Source organism: Rhyacophila brunnea, unplaced genomic scaffold (assembly GCF_057557595.1).
Source record: "Rhyacophila brunnea isolate RB1 unplaced genomic scaffold, BYU_Rbru_1.0 scaffold_20, whole genome shotgun sequence".
Taxonomy (NCBI): Eukaryota; Metazoa; Arthropoda; class Insecta; order Trichoptera; family Rhyacophilidae; genus Rhyacophila; species Rhyacophila brunnea.
Window position 1 is genome coordinate 15,699,301 of NW_028232860.1, and position 22,702 is coordinate 15,722,002.

The 22,702-nt window shown below is 33.9% G+C and overlaps 1 protein-coding gene across 1 annotated transcript in view; it reads right to left on the bottom strand.

The window, feature by feature from the left end:
- The window catches only part of LOC147071275 (uncharacterized), a 329,897-nt gene extending 308,005 nt beyond the window's left edge, over window positions 1–21,892 (bottom strand). The window contains exon 1 of the mRNA XM_085948056.1: window positions 21,606–21,892. Within this exon, the coding sequence (XP_085804182.1) occupies window positions 21,606–21,652 (47 nt within the window). The 5' untranslated portion in view covers window positions 21,653–21,892. The remainder of the gene's footprint in view (window positions 1–21,605) is intronic.
- Window positions 21,893–22,702: the final 810 nt, after the last annotated feature.

The following is a 22,702-nucleotide window of genomic DNA, read 5'->3' on the forward strand; positions in this document are numbered from 1 at the left end:
CAAAGACATAAATTTCTATCTCTGACTAACAAATGACATTTTAAAATAGTGTCTCATGTTTACATTACTATTATGCGCGTTTCTCTAACATATATCTTTCTAGATAGCCCTGTCACTGTCTTATCAAAATATTGATTAGACTTTCGAAAAATGATTAATTTTACATATAAGACATTCAATTCAACTACCGACATATTTTTCTTTTTATGCCTAAATATTTTATCTACAAATAGCTAAAAGTAGACGTTTATATACATAATAATAAGTGGGGTATCTATGATTTAAGGTCATTTCTAAACTCCGAGACCATCGTGGCAACGGGAGTGTTAAAACAGGTTTTATTTTTGTATTTTTTTTTTATTTCTCAACATAATTTCCTTGGAGCTCAATACACTTGGTTAGACGTTTCTCAATTTTTTTTAAACCGCCAGAAAAATAAGTTTTCGGAAGGTCCTCAAAATAAGCATTTATCCGATCGATGACTTCTTCATTTGAAAAAAAACGTTGTCCACTTAGCCATTTTTTTAAGTTTGGGAAAAGGAAAAAGTCACTGGGGGCTAAATCTGGCGAATACGGTGGGTGGTCGACCAATTCGAACTTCAATTCTTCAATTTTAGCCATTGATCGTAAACATGTGTGAACACGGGCATTGTCCTGATGAAAGAGGATTTTTTTCCTGTTTAAATGAGGCCGTTTTTCTTCAATTTTGTTTTTTAGCTGGTCCAATAAAGATGCATAATAATCCCCTGTTATTGTTTTTCCTTTTTCCAAATAGTCGACGAAAATAGTTTCACGTGCATCCCAAAATACAGTAGCCATAACCTTACCAGCTGATTTTACGGTTTTCGCCTTCTTTGGACATGGTTTGCCTTCGCAATCCACTGCTTTGACTGTTCTTTCGTCTCGGGAGTATAGTGGTGTATCCATGTTTCATCTACAGTCACAAAGCGACAAAAAAATTCATCCGGATTGCGTTGCATGAGCGACAACAGGGCTTTAGAGGCCACCACCCTACTGCGTTTATTGTCGACTGTGAGCAAACGCGGCACCCATCTTGCAGAAATATTTTTCATGCCCAATTTGTCATGTAAAATAGAAATGACGCTACCTTTTGAGATCCCTGTAACCTCAATTATCTCACTCAACTTTAATCTTCGGTCACTTAACACCATATCGTGGATTTTATTGATCATTTCTGGTGTAGTCACCTCTACAGGACGTCCTGAGCGTGGTTCATCCTTTGTTGATGTACGACCACGTTTAAATTCATTTAACCAGTTATAAATAGTTGCAAGTGAAGGAGCAGATATGCCGTGAACTAAATCCAACTCATTTTTTATTTCCTTTGCTGTTAACCCTTTTATATTAAAATGTTTAATAACAACTCTAAGCTCAATTTTCTCCATTTTCCATTTTCCACAAGCAATTTTTTTTTTAAATGTACGAGAAACACACAACAACCCGACCAATCTGATTGAAACTTCGCAGCATACTGAATCGGTAGTGCCGCTGCATGAAAACAAACCGCTTGCAGTACTAGTCGCGCCACCTGTCGGCTTTTCTAAGGACTTATTGACCCACCCTCGTACTTAAATGTGTACTGAATAAAACTGTCCTACTAAATGCTTTCAAAAGATTTGCCCGTTTTAATTACACACAGATATTTAAGTATTTTTCTAACATTCTATTAAGTATTATTTAGGTTTTACAACAGTTATATTAAACGAGATAACAGTAATTTATGTTTACCTATTATGTATAAGTCAAATTTTGGTTAACATATTATTATGTTAAGTCTTCATGGGTCATTAGATTGTTTAGAATGTCATCTTCGATGAAAAAAATGCGTCAGCAAAAGTTATTCTGTGTAGAAGCTACAACTATATTTGCTGACTACGGTAGCTATTAATAAATATATCGACGTTGAGCTGTTAAATTTGAAACGATGTGACAAAATTTTAATTTTACAGGAGAGACAAAAAAACTACACTATTATAAACACAAGCATGAAGGTAGACTACCATTTTTTTTGTATGCTGTGAATATGATTTATTTAAACAACCATCAGTAAAGGGGCGGCCATCTTTGTGTTTATGATAAACCAGCGCATATATTCTATACACATGACTACTTTGTATCAAAGTATTAGCACTTATTATAACAATTACAATAAGTCAGTTGTAATTGTAACAATAAGTGCTAAGTTTTAACAGTACCTCTCTTGGCTGTGCTAAATTTTAGAGTGAGATAGACAGTTTTGACTATTTAGAGTGTTTAGACGGCTAACTTATTATAACAATTATAATACTTCGATACAAACATGAAAAACTACCCTCGATAGCTGCCGATAGCAGCCTTGTGTAGAGAATAGATGCGCTGTGTGATTACTGATTACCACGTAAATTGGAGGTATTACGGTCTTATTAAAATGGGATACATTAAATTGGAAGTTCTTTCGTTGTAAGTATAATAGTATAACATCCAGGGTTTCAATAAACTAAGGCTGTATAACATAAATAAATAGAATATACTTAAAAACACCTTTTTCACAAAATTGTCACATCGGCGGAGGTTTTAATTTATTTTAAGTATATTAAGTATTTAATACTGAATCCGTCAAGATTTAGTTAATTACAAAACTCTTGAGTGGATAAATAGATACGGGCTATTACAGGTTTATTCCTGCAATATTCAGATACGGAAAATCGTTAAAATGGCTGTATCATTTTTGTTAAAATAACTACAGATACGGGAACTACGCAGTCGACGTGCAGTATTTTTGTTGTTTTAGTACGTCAAAAAGACATTTTCGCCATATAGGTCAGATACGGGATATTAAAAATTAGACCATCGATATAGTCCAGGATCCCACAGACTTTTCGTATACATAATATGCGGAACGCATTCTAACAATTAGAATAGGTTCTAGGTGTCACAAAGATATATAATGTCGATGTTGCCAGGCGATATTAGTGGTAATTTTTTTTTTTGAGGTTTTAATTTTTTTTCTTATAACCCACCAAAAATTGTTCTGAGTTCTTCAATAAACCCAAGAATGAATCAAGGATTGATTGAAAATGCAATAATTGTACCATGCCATCAGCATGGTCGTAGAACGGTTCGTTCCATTTGAAAAAATAAAAATAGCGGGTAGTGCAATGTGTTCAAAATTATCGATTCTTAGGATCCTCCTTGGCTTAAATTATTTTATTTAGTAGCATTTTTGTATAGAATCACCCAGATTGGTTTCGAAAAATCTATGGGATCCTGCACTAATACGCAATATAAACATTAGGTTACCTTACAATAATAGATTGGCTCATTGTGAATGTACTAATCACGCTCATCTCTCCTTCCGCCTATAAACACACAGCTTAACCGATAAGGTACTTAGTAAATAATATTTTCTTCGCAATAATTATTTGTAATTCAAAATAGACAAGCCAACGTCCAAAGCGTTACTAACTACCTACACGCAACAGCGACCACAGTGCGTAAAAAGTACAAAATGCCCTCGGAAACGACTTTAAAAATGGATTCTTCGAAATCCAAATAACATTTCCGCATTGTCTGTACCTGCCGATTAGTTTTTTTTTTGTGATTTTACCGAGGCTTTGACTGCGACTCGCTGTCATATCGCCTCTTCTCTTCTAGAAGGGGATCCATCGATCAGGTCCTCACTCCTATTCTGTTAAATAACTTAACAATTTTGCCTAGCTCTTCCGTCAAACCCACCACCAGGACACCCTTCAATTCGTCGACATTCTCATAGATATCCGCAATTCGCAGCTGTACTCTGTGAAGTTCATATTTAGGGCATTGTAGTGCTATATGTACAGTGTCCTCTAAAACATGACATTCGTCGCAGAGTTGCGATTCGCTTCTTCCCATGAGGACATCAAATCTTTTGCCCATTGTGTGCCCTGTTCTTAGCCTCAGTATTAACTTAAGCTCATTCCTCGTCAAGGGAGACTACAAACCAGCGGGTCTATTCTATACAAAAGGCTGCTTTCGTCCGCTAAAACCGCTAACTAGGGTATGTTTGTATCAAATTATTAACACGTATTGTAACAATTATAATTAGCCGGTAATTGTTGCAATAAATGATATATTTTAACGGCATGCCCCCTGCCTGTGCTAAAATTTAGAGCATGAGCGATAGAGAGAGAGCGAGAGAGAGACAGTTTCGACTGAGTAACTGATTACAATACAATTACAATTATAATATTTCAATATAAAATGTATGTAACAAATACTAACACATTATCACGTTAGCACGTTAGCGGTCGATAGTCGCCTTTTGTATAGAATAGACCCGCTGGGCACCTCTCTTGGTGATGGTAGAATAGACTTACTGCCGATTAGTTAGATAGGAACTTTATTTATCTCTTTAGTTTAAGAATCAACGCTATATCACGTGACATGATTATATTATGGTTGCCCTTATGTATTGTATGGCAGATAAAATAATATGCTACATAATATGATGACGGGATCGCGCGCAGAATCAAACTGCTGAATAGTATTTTCAAAAGTGACCTCCCATTGTGTCCAAAGCGTAAAGTGTTCAACCCGAGGCCTGAACAAAAACGATGCATGAGTGCGAGTGAGAAAGTATTCGGCACCCTTATAATCTCTGCGACACGCGCTAGAGTAAGATAAAAGGTCTACATATTATGTGTGAGTTAGTTTCAAAAGTATCGCTGGCAAATCGTGGTGAATCGCTTCACGTAGCGTCGATAACCTGCGAGGTCGTGTTGCTAAAATTGCTATTTTTGTGTTAAACATAAAGTCAACATTAGTAAACATTAGTTAATACTTTGGACGCGGAAGACGCACACGGTGCGTAATGACCTGGCGGCCGATCGATGTAATTAACGTGCATTTTAAAGGGGGCAATTAAAATCTCATTATCTATTCAGCAGCGAAAGCGTTAATTAAGTAGGAAAGATGGTTCTGTGTGTTGTATTAAAATATGGTAGCCGTACTGATAAGCAAGAAGATGGTATTACGTTTCGTAGGTAAGTTGATACATGTTCTTGATAATTTATTTGTTTATTATTATTATATTTTAATATCAGTGACCTAGTGTGTCTTTAAAATAACTTAAATTATGGATATCTTTACCTAATGGTTGCATTTTGACCGCTTAAAGATACTATATAACGTAAAAAAATAGAAAATTATATTTTAATTCTGAGCGTCTAGTGCGAGCACTTTGGGCGAGCACTAGCGAAATGGTTTATGGTCTCGAACATTTGTAGACGAATGCGTTCGCTCGCCCACAAACCAAACGCACGGCACGCAGCTTCATTTAGCAATGCAACGGGTGGCGTCTAGATGTATCTATAGTCTATGGTTCAACCAATGTTTGCTACCAATTCTCACGATACGTAAAATCCAAAAACTACGAGTAATGCAATGTGGCAAGGACAAGTGCGCGTTGAGCAAAACGTGAAAAATTCACAAAATATACCAATGGGTAGGAATGCAGACAAGAGTATGCGAAGTAATATGTATTTAAAAGCTAATGAAATGCTAATTGGCTGCACATTTCGTTTGGCGAATGGGCAATCGCTGTGGTGGTAGATAAGGGCACTGAACAACCGCCTTAAAACTCAATGAAAATAACTAAGGAACGAGAAAAAGAATCACAGTTCACCGTGAACTGTCCTACCGGAAAGACAGGGCCATATAGCATTGAGATCAAAAATGGCACGTTGCAGACAGTAATGTTCCCATATTATTAAATTCTATAAGAATATTAATTTGATAGGGTACGACATAGGGAACTCGGAAATAATGGGAACTGAAATACATAACGGGTAAGGCGATAGCAGGTAACCGACACGAGTAAGGAAGAATCCGGGTGAAACTTACACACGTGTCAAGGATACGTTTTACGTCGAATACTGAAAACTGCTCTCGGTTTATGCATTCACGCTCATTTAATGTTGGTGTGTTACACACACTATTGCACGGGGATAATGCGTGCTTCATTTTCGTAGGACACTCACACATTCAAAACCTGCATCAAGAATTATTTATTGAATATAGCCTATCGGTATTCTATTTATTATCTGTTCTGTGGTACGACATGATACTTACGAGCACCTCTACTTGCTAACCTACTTTTAAATCATTATTTTTTATTACCACGTTTTTATTATCTCGTATTCTTGTTTGTCCGCTACAGTTTTTTTCTTGTGCAGTACCAATTTTTTATTGTTTTCCAAGATTTTTAACTAACTTCCCGACTAGCCAGACATTTGAAACTTTTAGAATATATCAGAACACGCCGACAATGCATTATTTTAATACTTTTGGTCATCTTTAAGCAGAATTGAATTTATTTTCAGTTAATTCTGTTTTGTATGTTTCGGAAAAAAATCGTTAAAAGTAATATTTACTACTCACTATTATTGGTTGCTAAGGGGGTCCTAGCAACTAAATTATTTATATACACGTGCGTTACTATGGAAATCAATATGAAATGTCATAATGACATTTCAGTATTCTATATTTATTCAGTATCTATCAAGTACAAAAAAAGTATTTATTAATACATAGAATTGTCAAGTTTATAGGATTCAACAGAAAATTTAAAAACGTGGTATATAATGATGTTTTTAAGTGTTTTATTTAGGCATGAATATAGACATGACCGTATATTTCAGATAATATAACAGCTCGCGATCAATTATTATACCCGCCAACTGTTTATGTACCTACACATGAGAGCCGTTCGTCCACCCAGCAGTAGATCGACCCCTGCTGATCATGATAATATACGTCGTCGAATCTTGCTTTCAAATTTAACCATTCGTTCAACATTCTAGAGTACAGGGTTAGTCAACCTTTTTATACCTACCGTCCACTTTTGTATCTCTATAAGTAATAAAATTTTCTAACCGCCCACCGGTTTCACAGTAATGGTGATTTATAAAGTAGGGAAGTAACTTTACTTTGTTTACTGAGTTACAGCAAGTTAAAGCATATAATAATAACTACTTACCAAATACTTTGTCAGACTTTCGCTAAGTTTGGTAGAATAAATCTTTATAAAACAACTTACTGTAGTTAAATCTATTTTTTTTATTTATACTTTGCATACATAGAAACATGACGTCTGATGAAATTACATTTAGTGTTTAAAACCCCTACCGCCCACCATGAAAGCTGGAACGCCCACTAGTGGGTGGTAGGGACCAGGTTGACTACCCCTGGATCTAGACTGATAAGGTACAGGATTCACCTATAATATGTATGATGAATCCTATAGCGTGATTAATATCTTCCAAGGAAGAATAGTTGAACTGAAATTTAATACATATTTACAAAGCGCATAGTGCAAGCATGCACCGTTGTATATTATTTCACAAGCATTGTGCATTTCATAATTCAAAGATAAGTTAATGCAAATGTTAATATAGGCAGATAATTATTTCCAACATAGCAACTGAGCTAGTAAAATTATTCTTCATAGGTTTATGCTTGAGTGACTTTCCGTGAAATGGAAATCTTATACTTAGGCACTTCTTGCTAAATTTAGGTTCAAATAAAAACAACTAGGGCCAGAAATAGATGTTTCGTGCAGTACCTAATATGGCGATTACGAAAGATTTGTAGGATCATTTGAGAGAAAAGTTATTATTGGATTTTGTCCAGCCTATAGATAAATAGTTAAGATCAAATTGGTTTACTTATGCTGTTTTTATCTTTGTAAAACAATATTGAAATATTGTAAACTTGCATTAAATTTGATTTGTAAGGGAAGCCAGCGGCAAACAAATTTTGAAAATAGCCGGTACATTGTTTTTGTTAGGTTAGGTTAGGTTTTCATTCTTGAATTCATGAATTTTGCCAAAATTAGCGTGGCTCCCGCCTGACTTCCCGTAAACCAGGGGAGGGCAAACTGCGGCCCGCGGGCCGCATGTGGCCCGCCGGGTATTTTTTTGCGGCCCGCCATCATTAATTGTACTTCTGATTACGAATAACGGTACTGTTCGGTTATACCGGAGGCAGCGGAAAACGCATTTTGAAAATAGTCGATAAACTGGATTATTTGTTAGTTTGGGTTAGTTTAGGTTCGGTTAGGTTGGGTTAGGTTAGGTTAAGTTAGGTTAGGTTAGGTTTGGTTAGGTTAACCTAACAAATAATCCAGTTTATCGGCTATTTTCAAAATGCGTTTTCCGCTGCCTCCGGTAAAACCGAACAGTACCCGAATAACTTTTTTTATACTTTTTTAAAAAATATTGACAATAGATTAAAATTTGAAGAATTTGTTGTTTCGTTAATGTATTATCTCAGTACGCCTTCCTTGCGTCTCGTCTCACACTATGTAACTACTATTTTCTATGTTGAACATCGTGACACATTTAAATACTTCTAACTCTGCGTTGCAAGGAAAAGAAATATATGCCCAAGATATGGTGAAGAGTTTGAATGGATTTCAATTATTAAAGTTGTTCCTTCGACAAATATCGAATAACAACGTGGACCACTTTCCAACTTTGAAGTTGCTTAATATACCAGAATATAAATTTGAAGAATAAGGTAAAATTATTAAAGCTCTGAATGACGATTTTTTCAACCTATGTATGTGAACAAACATTTTCGATCATGAACTTCAATAAAAATTCTTTACGATCAAATATCTCCGATGCCCATTTACAAGCAGTTTTGAAAATATCAACCATAAAAGTAACACCTGAATTTGAAAAAATGTTGAAAAATGTACAACACTTTCATTCTTCTCATTAATTTTTTTGTAATGTTTATTTTTCGTGATAATAAATAGTGTATATCTAAAAATGCTATTTTACTTGCGGCCCGCCGCTCATTTTGAATTCTTGAATTTGGCCCTCCATCCAAAAAGTTTGCCCGCCCCTGCCGTAAACCGACTTGTACAGAACTTTTTTGTCCCAGAGCAATTTGAATGCTATCTTCGTCATCTAGATATTTTCTTATAAGTAGGTATATTGTTTTTCAGTTCATTAGGTTGTCGTAAAAGGCTGATTAGTTTGTATTTTTAGTTCAAGTACTACATAAATACTATCATTTTCAAGCATGCATTACCCTCACAATTGTAACGCTGAAGTAACAAATCTTACTATATGGATCCTCAGATCTAGACCAGAGTCTGAAGCCAAATCTAATGTTCGCTATTTCGTGCGTAAAACTCAACAAAACTGAAAGAATAAACGAAGACTGTAAAGATATTTTTAAATGTAACGTAATTATTAATTTTATGCAGGTATCTACTATACCTATAACTACATATTGTTATGATATAATAAAAATTGTGTTATATAGAATAAGCGGCCTAACTACTACGCTTGTCTGTGAATTATAACAATTCAAAACACATAGGTTACATGAGTTTGTCGGTGGTACAGTGACAGATTGATTATTGGATTGGACAGTGCATAAATGAGTAATTTATTATCACTGCATCAGTGTGCGTCGTACGAGTATCTATAATTATATATCTATCCTTGTCAAAACTGCATCCACAAAATACTTGGACCACTTTCTCAAACTACTTATTATGGTGTCCATTGCACATAATAGGCAGGTTTATATGCTGTAGGCACATAAGGCATGTGTGCATATGAACCACGTGTGATAATTATTACTAACGCAATATAACCGGTTGTCGAATTAAGATAAAGTCAATTGAAAATGAAGGTATGTACGGGCTAAGTATGCACTTAAACATTTTAAGAAAGTAACAAAATGCTTGATTTGAATTCGAGACAGGTGTGATTGGGCCAAGATGTAAGTAAAGCATACAAATGCTATAAGTAGGTACCCCTTCCCTAGTTCTAATACCACGTATCACGTTTTCTACCACTTTTAACACAAAAATGATTATTCTGACACGTAAGATGATGCTATATCAAATTGTGTCTGAAATGACGCTGCTTGTTGTGGAATTCAAAGTTTTGGAATTTGGAATTCAAATTCAAAGTCATAGGTACATGGTGGCATTTTTGTTATTCTTAGAACACATAAGCAGTGTTTTCCAACCACCGGTCCGCTAATAGTCACGGAAAAAATTAAAAGATGAAAAGGAAGGATCGGGGTGAAGCGGTGAAGACCTTTCTACTCTACCTAAGTCCCTGCATTTATATCCCTGATATAAATTATAATTCTAATACTATGGAATAATTTATTTATTATCTTCTCCTAGGCTTGCGACCACAAAACAGATTAATAAATATAATTCAGATAGACTATTCCTCAATACACAACATGTTGTAGCAGGGTTTTGAACGTGTGAGTGTCCTACGAAAATGAAACACACATTATAGACGTGCAATAGTGTGTGTTGCAACCTACGAATACACCAATATGGAATGAGCGTCGGTGCAGAAGAGAGCAGTTGTCAGAACGAAGGACAAGCTTAGAATCGCGCATTTTTGACACGTGTTTAAGTTTATAGCATATTCTTACACACTCGAGATCGGTTGCCTGCTACTCCACACCCGTTAGGTACCTATTTCAGTTCCCATTAATTATGTGTTCCTTGATCGTCACACTAAGCGCTGAGGAAAACGGGCACGACAAAGAATACATATTGGTAATAAACTTAATGCTACATATTTTTTTTTAAAGTGAGCGTTACATAGTATTAGAACTGCAATATGCAGGTAATTATTTTACTTTAAATAAGTACCTAGTACAAAGTAATACATATTTTTAATTTACAGAGACAACAGAAGACATTTTAAATGAATACACAAAAATGCAAAAACTAATCACTGCGTACTCTAATATAAAATTTAGATCAATATTTGCATAGTAAAATATTAAACACTGACCTCCAGCATAACTAAACAAGTAGGTAATTGACGTAGGTACGAATCAGTAGATAGGTACTAATTTGCAAGTGACTTGCACAGATATAGATAAATTATGTAGTTATATTATGTACAATCCCTAGCAAATTTTAACTACGGACCGCAAACTTTTAATAATTATTATTAAGTGCGAAGCTTTGTCATCACAACTATTACAATTCACCTAACCTATTCCAAAGTGCATTTTTCAATATGTACATGGCAGTGTACAATGATCTTAAATTAAGCCAGGACGATATTGCAGGAAACCACAGCGTCCAATCGTAGTATTACTGCGTCCAGATGCAATAAAGACAGATCGAGCTGATGAACCAAGTACTGGGGAGGGATCAAAGGAATTGAACCAAGTAGGTACCTACTACAATATAATAGAGCTATTTGTAATAAGCTATTTTTTTTCTATTCAACGAATAATGTGCAATTACGTTAAGACTAAAGATTGGAATGATCCTAACGCTGGCTATATAGCAGTGCCGAAGGGTAGAGGTAGACTGTTACGAACCGACATAAATAGTGCACACTAAACTTTGTCAGTCAAACATATTTGTTTTCATTGAACTAAGACTGCCTTAAACTCTGCCTAATCCAAGCCATAGTAGATAATAGTCAAAAATTATTCGTTTATCTATAAAATATCTATAATAATTATGCCATTCCGATTAGGACATAGGTACATCATTTTAGATATTTTATAGATAGAAGAATATTTTTTTTCGATTATGATTTGGTATAGGCATGATTTAATGAATTAAAAAAAAACTAACCAACACCATCTATAATATGTATCCTTAATTTAACGAAAACATATAAGTATGACTGAAAAAGGGTGAATTATTTTTGTCGGATCGCCCATAGCGTAACCTTAACTATGATGGTTTGGTTTAGGCAGGGTTTAATTAAAAAAAAATAACCAGCACTGTCTGCAAATTGTATTCTTAGTTCAATGAAAACAAATAAGTATGACTGATAAAGTTTAGTGTGGACTATTTATGTCGAATCTTAACATCCTACCTCGACCCGTCGCCACTGCTATAATATAGTAATCAAATTAAGTACCGATTATTGATACCTTGATTCAAACCACAAAACCAAGTCGCCAATATTTACGAAATTTGAGAAACATTGATTGGAATCTGATAGATAGATACACCATTAGATACACCATATTTTTTCAAGATTTTTTTCTAAAGGATTTTGAGGTGTTTCCGAATTGCATAATATGTTTATCAACATTTTCTCCTTCATTTTCATATATGGAAGGATACTTATATTGTACCTATCACCACCCTTGGTGTGGATTTGTGTATATCAATTTAAATATAACTCGCAACATGTCCAAACTGGATTAAGTTCTCGTTAAATAAAAAAAAAATAGTTTAGATGAAATAGAGATGGATCGAGCTGATGGACTACTAACTGGCAAGGAATCAAAGAGATTGATTGAGATTGGTGGCCCTCGTAGTCCAGTGACTAAGGCACTGACTTCTCATCCGGGAGCTCCGGATGATGCGATGCGATCTACATTTATGTGATTTCCTCAAAGCCTGTGTATTTATGTGAGTATATTATTTCTACTTGTGCGATACTACACTGCTGCTGCCATGCTGTCATAGTAGAGGTAGGCTGTGGAGATCTGATAAAAATAATGTACACTTTTTCAGTCATACTTATTTATTTTTTATTGAATTAAGAATACAAATAACAGGAGGAGATGGTTAGTTTTTAAAATGTAATTATTAATTAAACCCTGCCTTACCAAACCATAGTAGATAAAAAAATATTCTTCCATTAGAGAAGATATTCTTCCATTAATTTAGGCAGGGTGTACTTAATTGAATTTTAAAAACTAACCACTACCATCTGCAATTAGTAATCTTAGTTGAATAAAAACAAATAATTATGATTGATACAGTTGAGTGTGCACTATTTATGTCGGATCTCAAGAGTTTACCTCAACTGTTTTACTGTTTACCATTGAACCACAGTCTTGAGCCTTGACAATAATTATAGTCTGCGCTTGGCCTAAGGTTAAAATTGGATAAATGGATATGTAACAAAAAACATTTAAAACTCAACAGTGAAGGGAAAATAATAAAATGTAGGTAAGTAGTTATTATTATGCAAAAATTATTATTAATGAATTGTGTTGCATATCTATAAAAATACCAACAATAATGTGTAATCAATAGATACATTATCGAAAATAAGGCCGGTTTCAGACGGGACACCGGTGTCGTACTCGTATATAATAAGGAGGCCATAGTATTCGAATAAAAGGGTTTTTGTATTATGTTTATGAACGCCCCGAGCTAATGAGTCAAAGCGTGTATGGTACACTTTTCCGTCGGCTGCTACATTCTCAAGCCGTCGATACACAATTTTTTATGACCGCAGCCAGTTTTATGTTCTAATTTATATCGCGAAATTATGCGTTGACTCATTAGCTCTGGGCGTTCATAAACATAAGACAAAGGCCCTTTTATTCGAATACAAAGGCCTCCTTATTATATACGAGCGCAAAACCGGTGTCCCGTCTGAAACGGGGGTAAGTAATTTTCCAGGCGAGACTGACATTAGCACATTAAGTACTAAAAACAAATAATAAATAAAAAACAATACAATAGAAAAATCCTTCCTCTGAACATACCTATTATTTATTTCCAGACAAAATAACTGATAACGCGCCCACATTGTGGTCAACACAACTTTATTGGCGATTACAAGTGTTGGACAATTCCAAACAAATTCGCAGAATAACTACGTTGGTAGTATTTACTAACTAATTTGAGAAAATCAGTATGTGAGAAAAGCGGCTGCCATGAAACTTATCCACAGAGTTGCTAATGAATTCGCGGGTATGGTGGTTATGTTGCCCCTGTAGGCACTCGGACCCTGGACCGCCGCCGGAAGACGGGCGCATAACGTCCAAAGGGACGCAGAGACCCTGAGCGTGACCGACTGGAGAGATATATTGAGCTTGTGTTAGAGATTCCTGGAGGACGATTGTGCAGTCGGCAACGGACCTGAATAGTCTGTAGCGCCAGCGTAAGTGAATAAGTAACCAATAAGAATGAACACGATGGCCGAGCGATAATGTGTCGGCTTATAATGTCTCATGTGGGTTCGAATCCCGGATCTGACAAAATTACACGTTGTTTTTTCAATGTGTGTTTGGACCCACATAATAGTTTGAGCGAGTGGCTAACATCCATTTCTCGTAAATACAACAATCTGTTAATACAACCTCTACTCTGTGGAGGCTCTTACGACCCTTGTATAATAATTTACAAGATTCAATAAAGTAACATTCTTTATTGAACATACATAATTTGGGAACACCTCAGAAACATGCCTATAAAAAAATCCATCGGATTCTGGCCATGCGCTATATCGGTTTAGCCACCTAATTACAACGAAATGAACTACTTACCATCATATTTTTTTATAAAAATATTCGTAAAAAAAGATGAAATTAGGAGATAATGAATGAAAGTGGTCTGCAGGTAGTCTCATATATTAATATGTAGATAAGTACTACTTAGTACCTATACTAAAATTTAAACATTCTGTCTTCTGTCACTTTGACATTTGTATTTAGTCTATGGTTTCTACCTGTGCTGCCATCTCGTTTTCATAGAATTGTAATACATTTTACGTGACGTGAGTAAAAATTATAGTAATTCTGAATACGCTTAAACTATAGCTGCGAAACTGAAGCATTGGTATGATGCCAAACACGAAATTCGCATTAAATGCAAGAGTAATATTTTCGGTACCGCCTGCGTTGCAAGTGGCTACCTTTAAAACAATGTAGGTAGGTACCTAATAGTTTTTACAAGTCCAGGTAGGACCTCGTCAAATAACTGTTTAGTATTGAATATTCACCAATGCGTCATATCTTCATAGTAATCCGACATAACTACTGATGAATAGGTAGGTACACAAAAACCGATGAAATTTCAAAAGTTCACTGATGGTATAACATTAAGCAATTAATTTGAATTATGTATTTTCCTAAATATAAACGCAAGATACGCTCAAAATATATTGAAAATATCCGTTGTTGTGAATCTGTTCCATAACAATTTATAATTTAACCCGTAAACTAGACATTTTAAAATACTTCTATATTTAAAACACAGACTTAGATACAATATCAGATTTCAACTTACATAATTGGCTGAATAAATTGTCTTAGTCTATGAATAAACTAACTGACAGATAAAAACCACGAGATAAATTATTTATTATATTTAAAAACAATCAATATTTATATGTGATTGAATCCCATATAAATTATTTTTTTAAATTATCTGTATAAATTATTTTGAATAAATGTGCACTTACGTAAAATGTAAGCGCTCCTTAAATAGCTTACCAATTTATATAGGCCGCCGCAGACGTTTGAAATTATGAGAAACAAACTTCATATAAAAAAAGTTTTCGATTCACGCGAACGTAATTCGAACAATATGTGAAGCGAAACGAGATGTCGCTTATTTTTTTAATCCTTCGAGACATGCCATAATAAACGGTGCTTATTGAAATAGTGGAAAAGATCGTAAAATTATTATGACAATTATACGATAGATGTCGTTGGGCATATTGAATATATTATTATGTGATTATATTATTTAATATGTCAATTTAAAATTAAAAAATATTTTTCTTAAGAAGGTAAGCTTTAAATAATCGCCTAGTATGGAGTCTTCGCCACTGGTATGTAGGTACCCAATCTTTTTTGTAATCAAAACTGAATAAGTATCCAAATCATTAGTTATTCAACATGTCAATTTTTACGTAAATTTCCATCATTTGCATTATAAGCAGCAGCCGTTGTTTATCATAATTAATACAAGTTTTATAATCGTTATTGTTATTATGACTGCTATTCGGACGTCAGACATGACTATAACTAGGTAATTACTGTAACTAATAATAGATAAATAAACACCAGTAGTAGGCATTTCATTTTATAAATAAGACAGTGCCTAGTTAGTACCATATAAGACGAACAAATTATCGATAAATCAATAATGCACTTTCAACTTTGTGAATGAGATGCTAAGACTACAATATATCCAAATGTACAGTGTTTCCCAACCACCGGTCCGCAGAGATGGTCCCAAATAGTTGTCGGCCACTTTTAAATGCAGTAGTATGCCGAAAAATCTAAACAAATTGTCATTTAAATAATATATATACAATAATAATTATTATTAGATATTCTTCTAATTCTACACTGATGTAATACAAACATTTTATTCGTTTCGTATAAGAAGAATATCCACCTTTAAGTTACTTTAATTTAGTGCTATTTTTTGTGACGCTGCATGGCACTGCTCCTGATACATCCAGTCATAATAATTACAAGATAAAAATAACTTTTTATATACAACGTTTTTAAATTTTCTGTTGAATCATAAATTTGAATTAAATAGATGAATTGATCAAAAAAAATTGTACTTGATAGAAATAATACTGAAATGTCATATTGATTTCCATAGTAACGCACGTATATATTAATAATTTAGTTGCTAGAATCCCAGACCCTTAGCAACCAATAATAGTAGATTGGATTACGGATTTCTTCCGAAATAACTTTTCATACAAAACAGAATTAACTGAAAATGAATTCAATTCTACTTAGAGATGGATAAATAAAAAAAAATAAAAAAAATGCATTGGCATCGTGTTCTGATATATTCTAAAAGTTTCAAATGTCTAGCTAGTCGGAAAGTTAGTTAAAATCGATTGCAAGATTTGTACTGGATAAACAACCACCGGACAATTAAGAATACGACCTAATAAAAACGTTGTAATAAAAAATGATACTTCACATCAAGTGCAGAGTCCTGTGATACGCTCGATTATGACCGGGTGTGGTTTGATGGGACCATTAACTTAAATGTACCACATACTCTCTATAGATGCAATAACACCAACACGTCGAAGGAATGTACATACCAACGTACTGAAGCGAATATCGCTGCTGTAAACGAAGGTATGTAAGAACATCAAAATTGCAAACGCAGCAATTGGGACACTGTCAGTCCACCAGGTGGAAAATTTTGAGCAAAAATCTGGGCCTACACCCGTATAGGATCTAGCTGGTGCGGGAATTAAAGCCATGAGACCTTAATATGCGTCGTTCTTCTGTTGGAAACTGGCCGGTTGTTAAATCGCAAATTTGTTTTCAACGATGTAACTCATTTTTGGCTTAGCGGGTTTTTTAATTGGCGCATATGGAGTGAGACAAAACCGGAAGAGACCCTACAGACGACATAACATTCACAAAAATGCACCGTTTGGTGCGGTTTACATGCTGGTGGCATCATCGGACCAAGTTCTTTAAAAATGAGGCTGGAGCTCGTGTTCTAATCATTTTTTCTAAATATGGATGTCGAGATGTGGTTTAAACTGTATGGCACTTGGTGCCATGCAGTGACCGCAACCATCGACTAAATTTCTTAATAATTTTGAGAAATGCACCTGTTAATCGGCGTCCAAAGTCGTTTCGATTTGACACCTCTGGATTATTTAATGTAGGCCTACGTGAAGTCATTAGTGTATGCTGATAAACCGGCAACCATTGATGCCTTGGATGCTAATATTATTCGTGATATTATACGGCATGCAGTGCTCTAAAAAGTGGCCCAAAATTGGACATTCCATCCAGAATGCGCTTGGTCAAGAACGGCGGCGGTAGCCGCTCATTTTTAAATTTGAATGCCATGTATCGATCTTTCGAAAAAAATGATGTTTGAAAGTAACTTTTTGTATTCTTTTTTACAATAATTTCAAGTTCTATCAGGCTTAAAAAACACTCTTATTATCAGGAGCGGACCAGATAACCTAGAGAGACTGGCGGTTTTGGGTAGATAGCCTCCAGGGAAGGCTAAGCAGACGAAGAACGTATGCCTGCTGGAGCGACTAAGTGAAGTAGCTTACTGGGGGCAGCCTTCACTCTACCCTGGGAGAAGCAGAGGATCGTAACTGTGGTCTTGAGTCTTGGTCGCTCAGAAGATTACTGAATTTTTAGGTGGTCGACGCTGGTCTGATGAAGTTTAAACCAACGTCAATAATGAAAAAGTTATTTAATACATAAGCACTTAAGTATATTTTACTTGTTGCAAAATGTCTAAACATGCCATCATAACACCAAAAGTATTGTTTTTGCAAAATTATTTGTTTTTAAATTATTATAAATTATTTTTTTCTTCTTTGTAGTAAGTATTCCTTTCCCTACCGTTTTAAGATAGACTTACAGTCATCCTCTTTCATCCAAAAATAAAAACAATAAACCAAATTTAGTGTAAACGCGACGTAGCGTCGAGTATGCTGCACAATTACGATTTTAGAATAAGCACAACTTTATAATAATCGAATAAAATCATTAAAATGGAGGTGTACACCTGTTCAAGCAAATCAATAAAAATAAATTTACCAATTGGCGTGTGTCAAATTAACAACAACAAAAATGCCTCGGCTAATAATGCCAGCTATGCATAGCATGCAATCGGATCTAAATTATTATAGATTATAGACAAGTCAGTGTTGCCATATTTTTCTATGCTGATTATAGTACAAAGGCGTAACAAATATAGTATTTCTGAAAAATATATAGTACAGGAACATTTTTCGTCTTGAATCCTTTAAAATTATAGTATTTTGGTACATTTGGCGTAAAATTATAGTATTTTACATTTTTCACGGAATTAAAATTATAGTACGGTTGGCGTCACTGAGCCAAGCACATATTAACTAAGTACCTACATAACGAGGGTTTTTATTGCCGGACATAATTTTTTATACCGGTTAACCGGCCTAAAATCCATACCCGGTAATACAATATTGTACTGCTCGAGACTCACATGCTTGTGGTGTTTTGGTTTATTTCCTAATGATTGGGCTATCTCGGTTGTAACACCACTGGCAAGACTACATTGGGTTTTGACAATATCTTGAGTCTCGTAATAGCTATGGATTTAAAAAAAAAACAACTGTATAAATTAATATTAAGTACTTGTTTATACTATCATTTATAAAATGGAATTCTACCGAGTAAATGCTGACTCAATTAATAGATTGGGCTATCGATGAATATGACGTTGACTGCTTTACAGAGTTAATTGTCAAAAAAGATCTGCAACGGATCTGAGACTTCGGGCGGGGATTAGAACAGAATACATGGTGATTACGATAACCAGCTAGCCAATAACTATGTAACTAAGTATAGGTAATATAAATAAGTTAAAATTTACAATTTTTCTGTTCACCTTAAAAACCCATTTCCCTTATTTCCCATATAGCTAGACTTGAAATTCGGTATACCTACATGTGCTAATGCGGTGACAATAATAATAATATCGTCACTGTTCTGGCAGAAAACACTAATTCGAAAAAATTACATATTGTGTTATTACTTACCAAAATGTTCCTTATTTCAAACTTTACCGTCTGAAAACCTTCTTAATAAATAAACAGTCTTTATTTTAAAGTCATCCTTTTTACGATTACTTAATAAACTCACACGCTAGACCATTATTTCCAACATTTTAACAACTTCAAAGTCAAATTACTCAAAAATAGTATTCTCCAGTTAGTGTGCTATGCCAGAACAGAGACGATATAGGTACTATATTTAAATTTTAAGGTGGTCCGGTACTCCAAATACGAGATCACCATAAAATGTAGAAAGCCACTAACATTCACAAATAGATTCCGTATGGACGGTTTCAGCGTAGAAATAAATGTACAGCAAAAATATAGGTATCGTCAATACCTATGAGTTTCAAGATAATGAAACTTATACTTTACATCATTGTCGTTTATTTTGAGCGTGTTGAATTTGTATAATATATACAACATATTGTTGATACATACCACATAACCGTGAAGTTAAATAATTTGATAGAACATAATATGACGTAGTTAGAGCGTCGCCGAGCGAGAGAAAACGATGCAATAGGCTTCATGTAAGAGCAGTCGGAAATAATAATGGTAACAATATTTAAATTTACCCTCTATAATTCGTGCGCAGTATAATAAATCGCAATCTGGACAATTTCAAGATTAAGTTGTTCTACTACAATTTAGTAACTAAGTGAACATCTACTTATGTGTACATACATCATAATATTATGTAAGTACTTTTGTTTGAAGTTTAAATACCTTGAATATTATTTATTGTATCATTTCGTTCTTTTAACTAACTAATATGATACAATACACTTTCTTAACTGGTTACTCAGAAATAACCTCAGAGTAGTGATATGTACCTAATAACAATTATTTTTTTCTGGATTTCAAACGGGATTTGGGTTGGCTAATAAGTAGTAATAATATTGCCCGGTAATTTGAAAGCTCTGTTTATTACCAACTTAGATATTTAATTGCTTACATGTTAGTAATGAAACGATTAGTTTAATAATGCTGATGTGTGATAAAATACATACATCATGGAAACCATGACAACACAAACGAAATTATCAATTGGTATTGTTTGAGTATGATTATTGATTACTGATTAGCTTGGTCGCTCATTACCAAAATTGGAAATGTAACATTGGCAACACTAAATTTACCATCTGCAACTAGGTAGGTATCTACTAATTTATTATTGCTTTACTTTTTGCAAGATTTGACTACATTCTTAAACTTTTAATATGAGACACCCAAATAAAAACTAAGTAAAAGAGAGGTTTGGTTTTTAATATTAATAACATAAGTATCTACTTGACATAAATTTTAAATTTATTAACATTGGGTAGGTAGGTAGGTAGGTGAAAATGAAGCAGTAGGTAGGTAAGTAGTGAATTTTATTTAATACTTTTCAATAGGAAATAATATGACTAGGTACCTAACTTCCTATTATCTAGATTCTAGATATAAATAAACATTTGTAACGTGTTTAAGTACCTAATTTAAAAACCAGGACAATAAATGCATGGTTATACCTACTTTTAAATTTGTATTTTCATATGAAAATTTAATACACAATGTTGTCAGAACAAAATACTGTCGAGATAGGTATATAAGTATGAAAATTATCCAAAATTTTGAGACCTAATGTAAATACCTAAGATGAAAAATTCCAAGCCGTAGTAGATATTGGCAATCTTGGAGACAACATGACATTATTTGGATTATTTCACAATTAATACTGTGGAAGTGAACTCAATATCCAACGAAGTTTGGCAAATTAAACGATTTGTTATTGACCAATGTCGACAATTTTTCTAATGGTGTGGAGTAAAAGAATGACATAACAACGTGATAATAATGTTTATGTTTCAATTAATATTAATGTGCATAATATTTTCATGCTCACTGACGTATTTAGCGTACTATCTGTGCATACATTTCGTACCTATACAGAGTGTTGACTCGTTCATACGAATCACTGAAATAAGGTCAATCTACGCAAAAGACCAGAACAATTAATTGTGGATATTTGATTGGATCAAAACAATGCATGTCTTGAGCGATATTACTAATTGAAAGTAAATCATTATCGATACAGCTGTAATGTGGAGTTATTATTATGAAAGTCACGAGAGTGAGTGAAAGCTCAAGGACTAACAAAAATGTTAAAATGTCAGAATAACAACTTGACGAAACGAAGTCAAAATAGTAAATAATATTCCTGATACTAGTAAACAAATGAACATCCACATGGTATTTGAAATTGAACTGTCATTTTTCACAATGTTTGTTGTAAATGACAGGTTAGCCCACCTTCGTTTCTCTTTTGGTGGTTTAGCAGGCATCTCGGATTTGATCATATTATTTTGACACTTGATAAAAACACGCGAAGATATGTATACAATCTCAGTACACTGCTAAGGAAAGTATCACATCTCCTAAAACACAGCACTATGTAATTTTATTAACTGTCACACGAAATAACAATCGTTTTCATCACAAATCACTGTACTTAAAACATTTTTATTCACTCCGTAGCAAATACGTAATGGCTCGCTTCGAACATTTGACTGTCTGTTCATTTCATAGCGGTCGACAGTGCCCTCTATGGTTTACTATCATTTATTACTTTTATTTTATACCTACCTAATATTATGAAGGAAAAAAGGTTTTCCGGGTTTTTACTAAATACAAAAGGTATTTATTGTCATTACAACAAGTTAAAAAAATATTACCAATCATGTTACAGGTAATCTTTCCATTTAACCATCTGATTATTTTTATTCCTTGACCTCTAAAAAACTTCCAATGACAAGCAAGCATAAAAAATTGTCCCTCAGAATAAAAATTACAAAGTTGTAGGTAAAATTGCCTATATAGGTATCTGCAATAATTTTTATTTATATGCACTAAATCAAAAAAAGTACCCAAGTATCCATTTTTACAAGGAAAACTGACTTACTACTTTTTAATACTCACAAATGGACCTATTAAAATTTGAACATTACTTACTCTGTGAATGATAACGGATTCAAAAACAAAATTGTATTTCAACAATAATTTATATAATCTAGCTTTTGTAGTATGTTATATACATTAATAATTGTAATATATTTCATATGTATACTATTGTTCAGATTCATTTTTAATTAGCCTATTTAATTTAAAAAGTTCACACAGAATAATTCTTTCAGAACGATACATCCAAATATTGATATTTTTCTTTTGCAAATTCCAGAAAGCATTCAAAAAATAGACCTAGATTCCACTGTATCGACTAAATGGTTAACTTCTACAGAAGTATGTGATTTACAATTTTTTTTAAAAGCGTTTGATTATCATAGGTACTTGCAATTATTGAAACTTTTTTTTTTATTAAACCAATATCAATAATCAATGGTTTTTTTTTT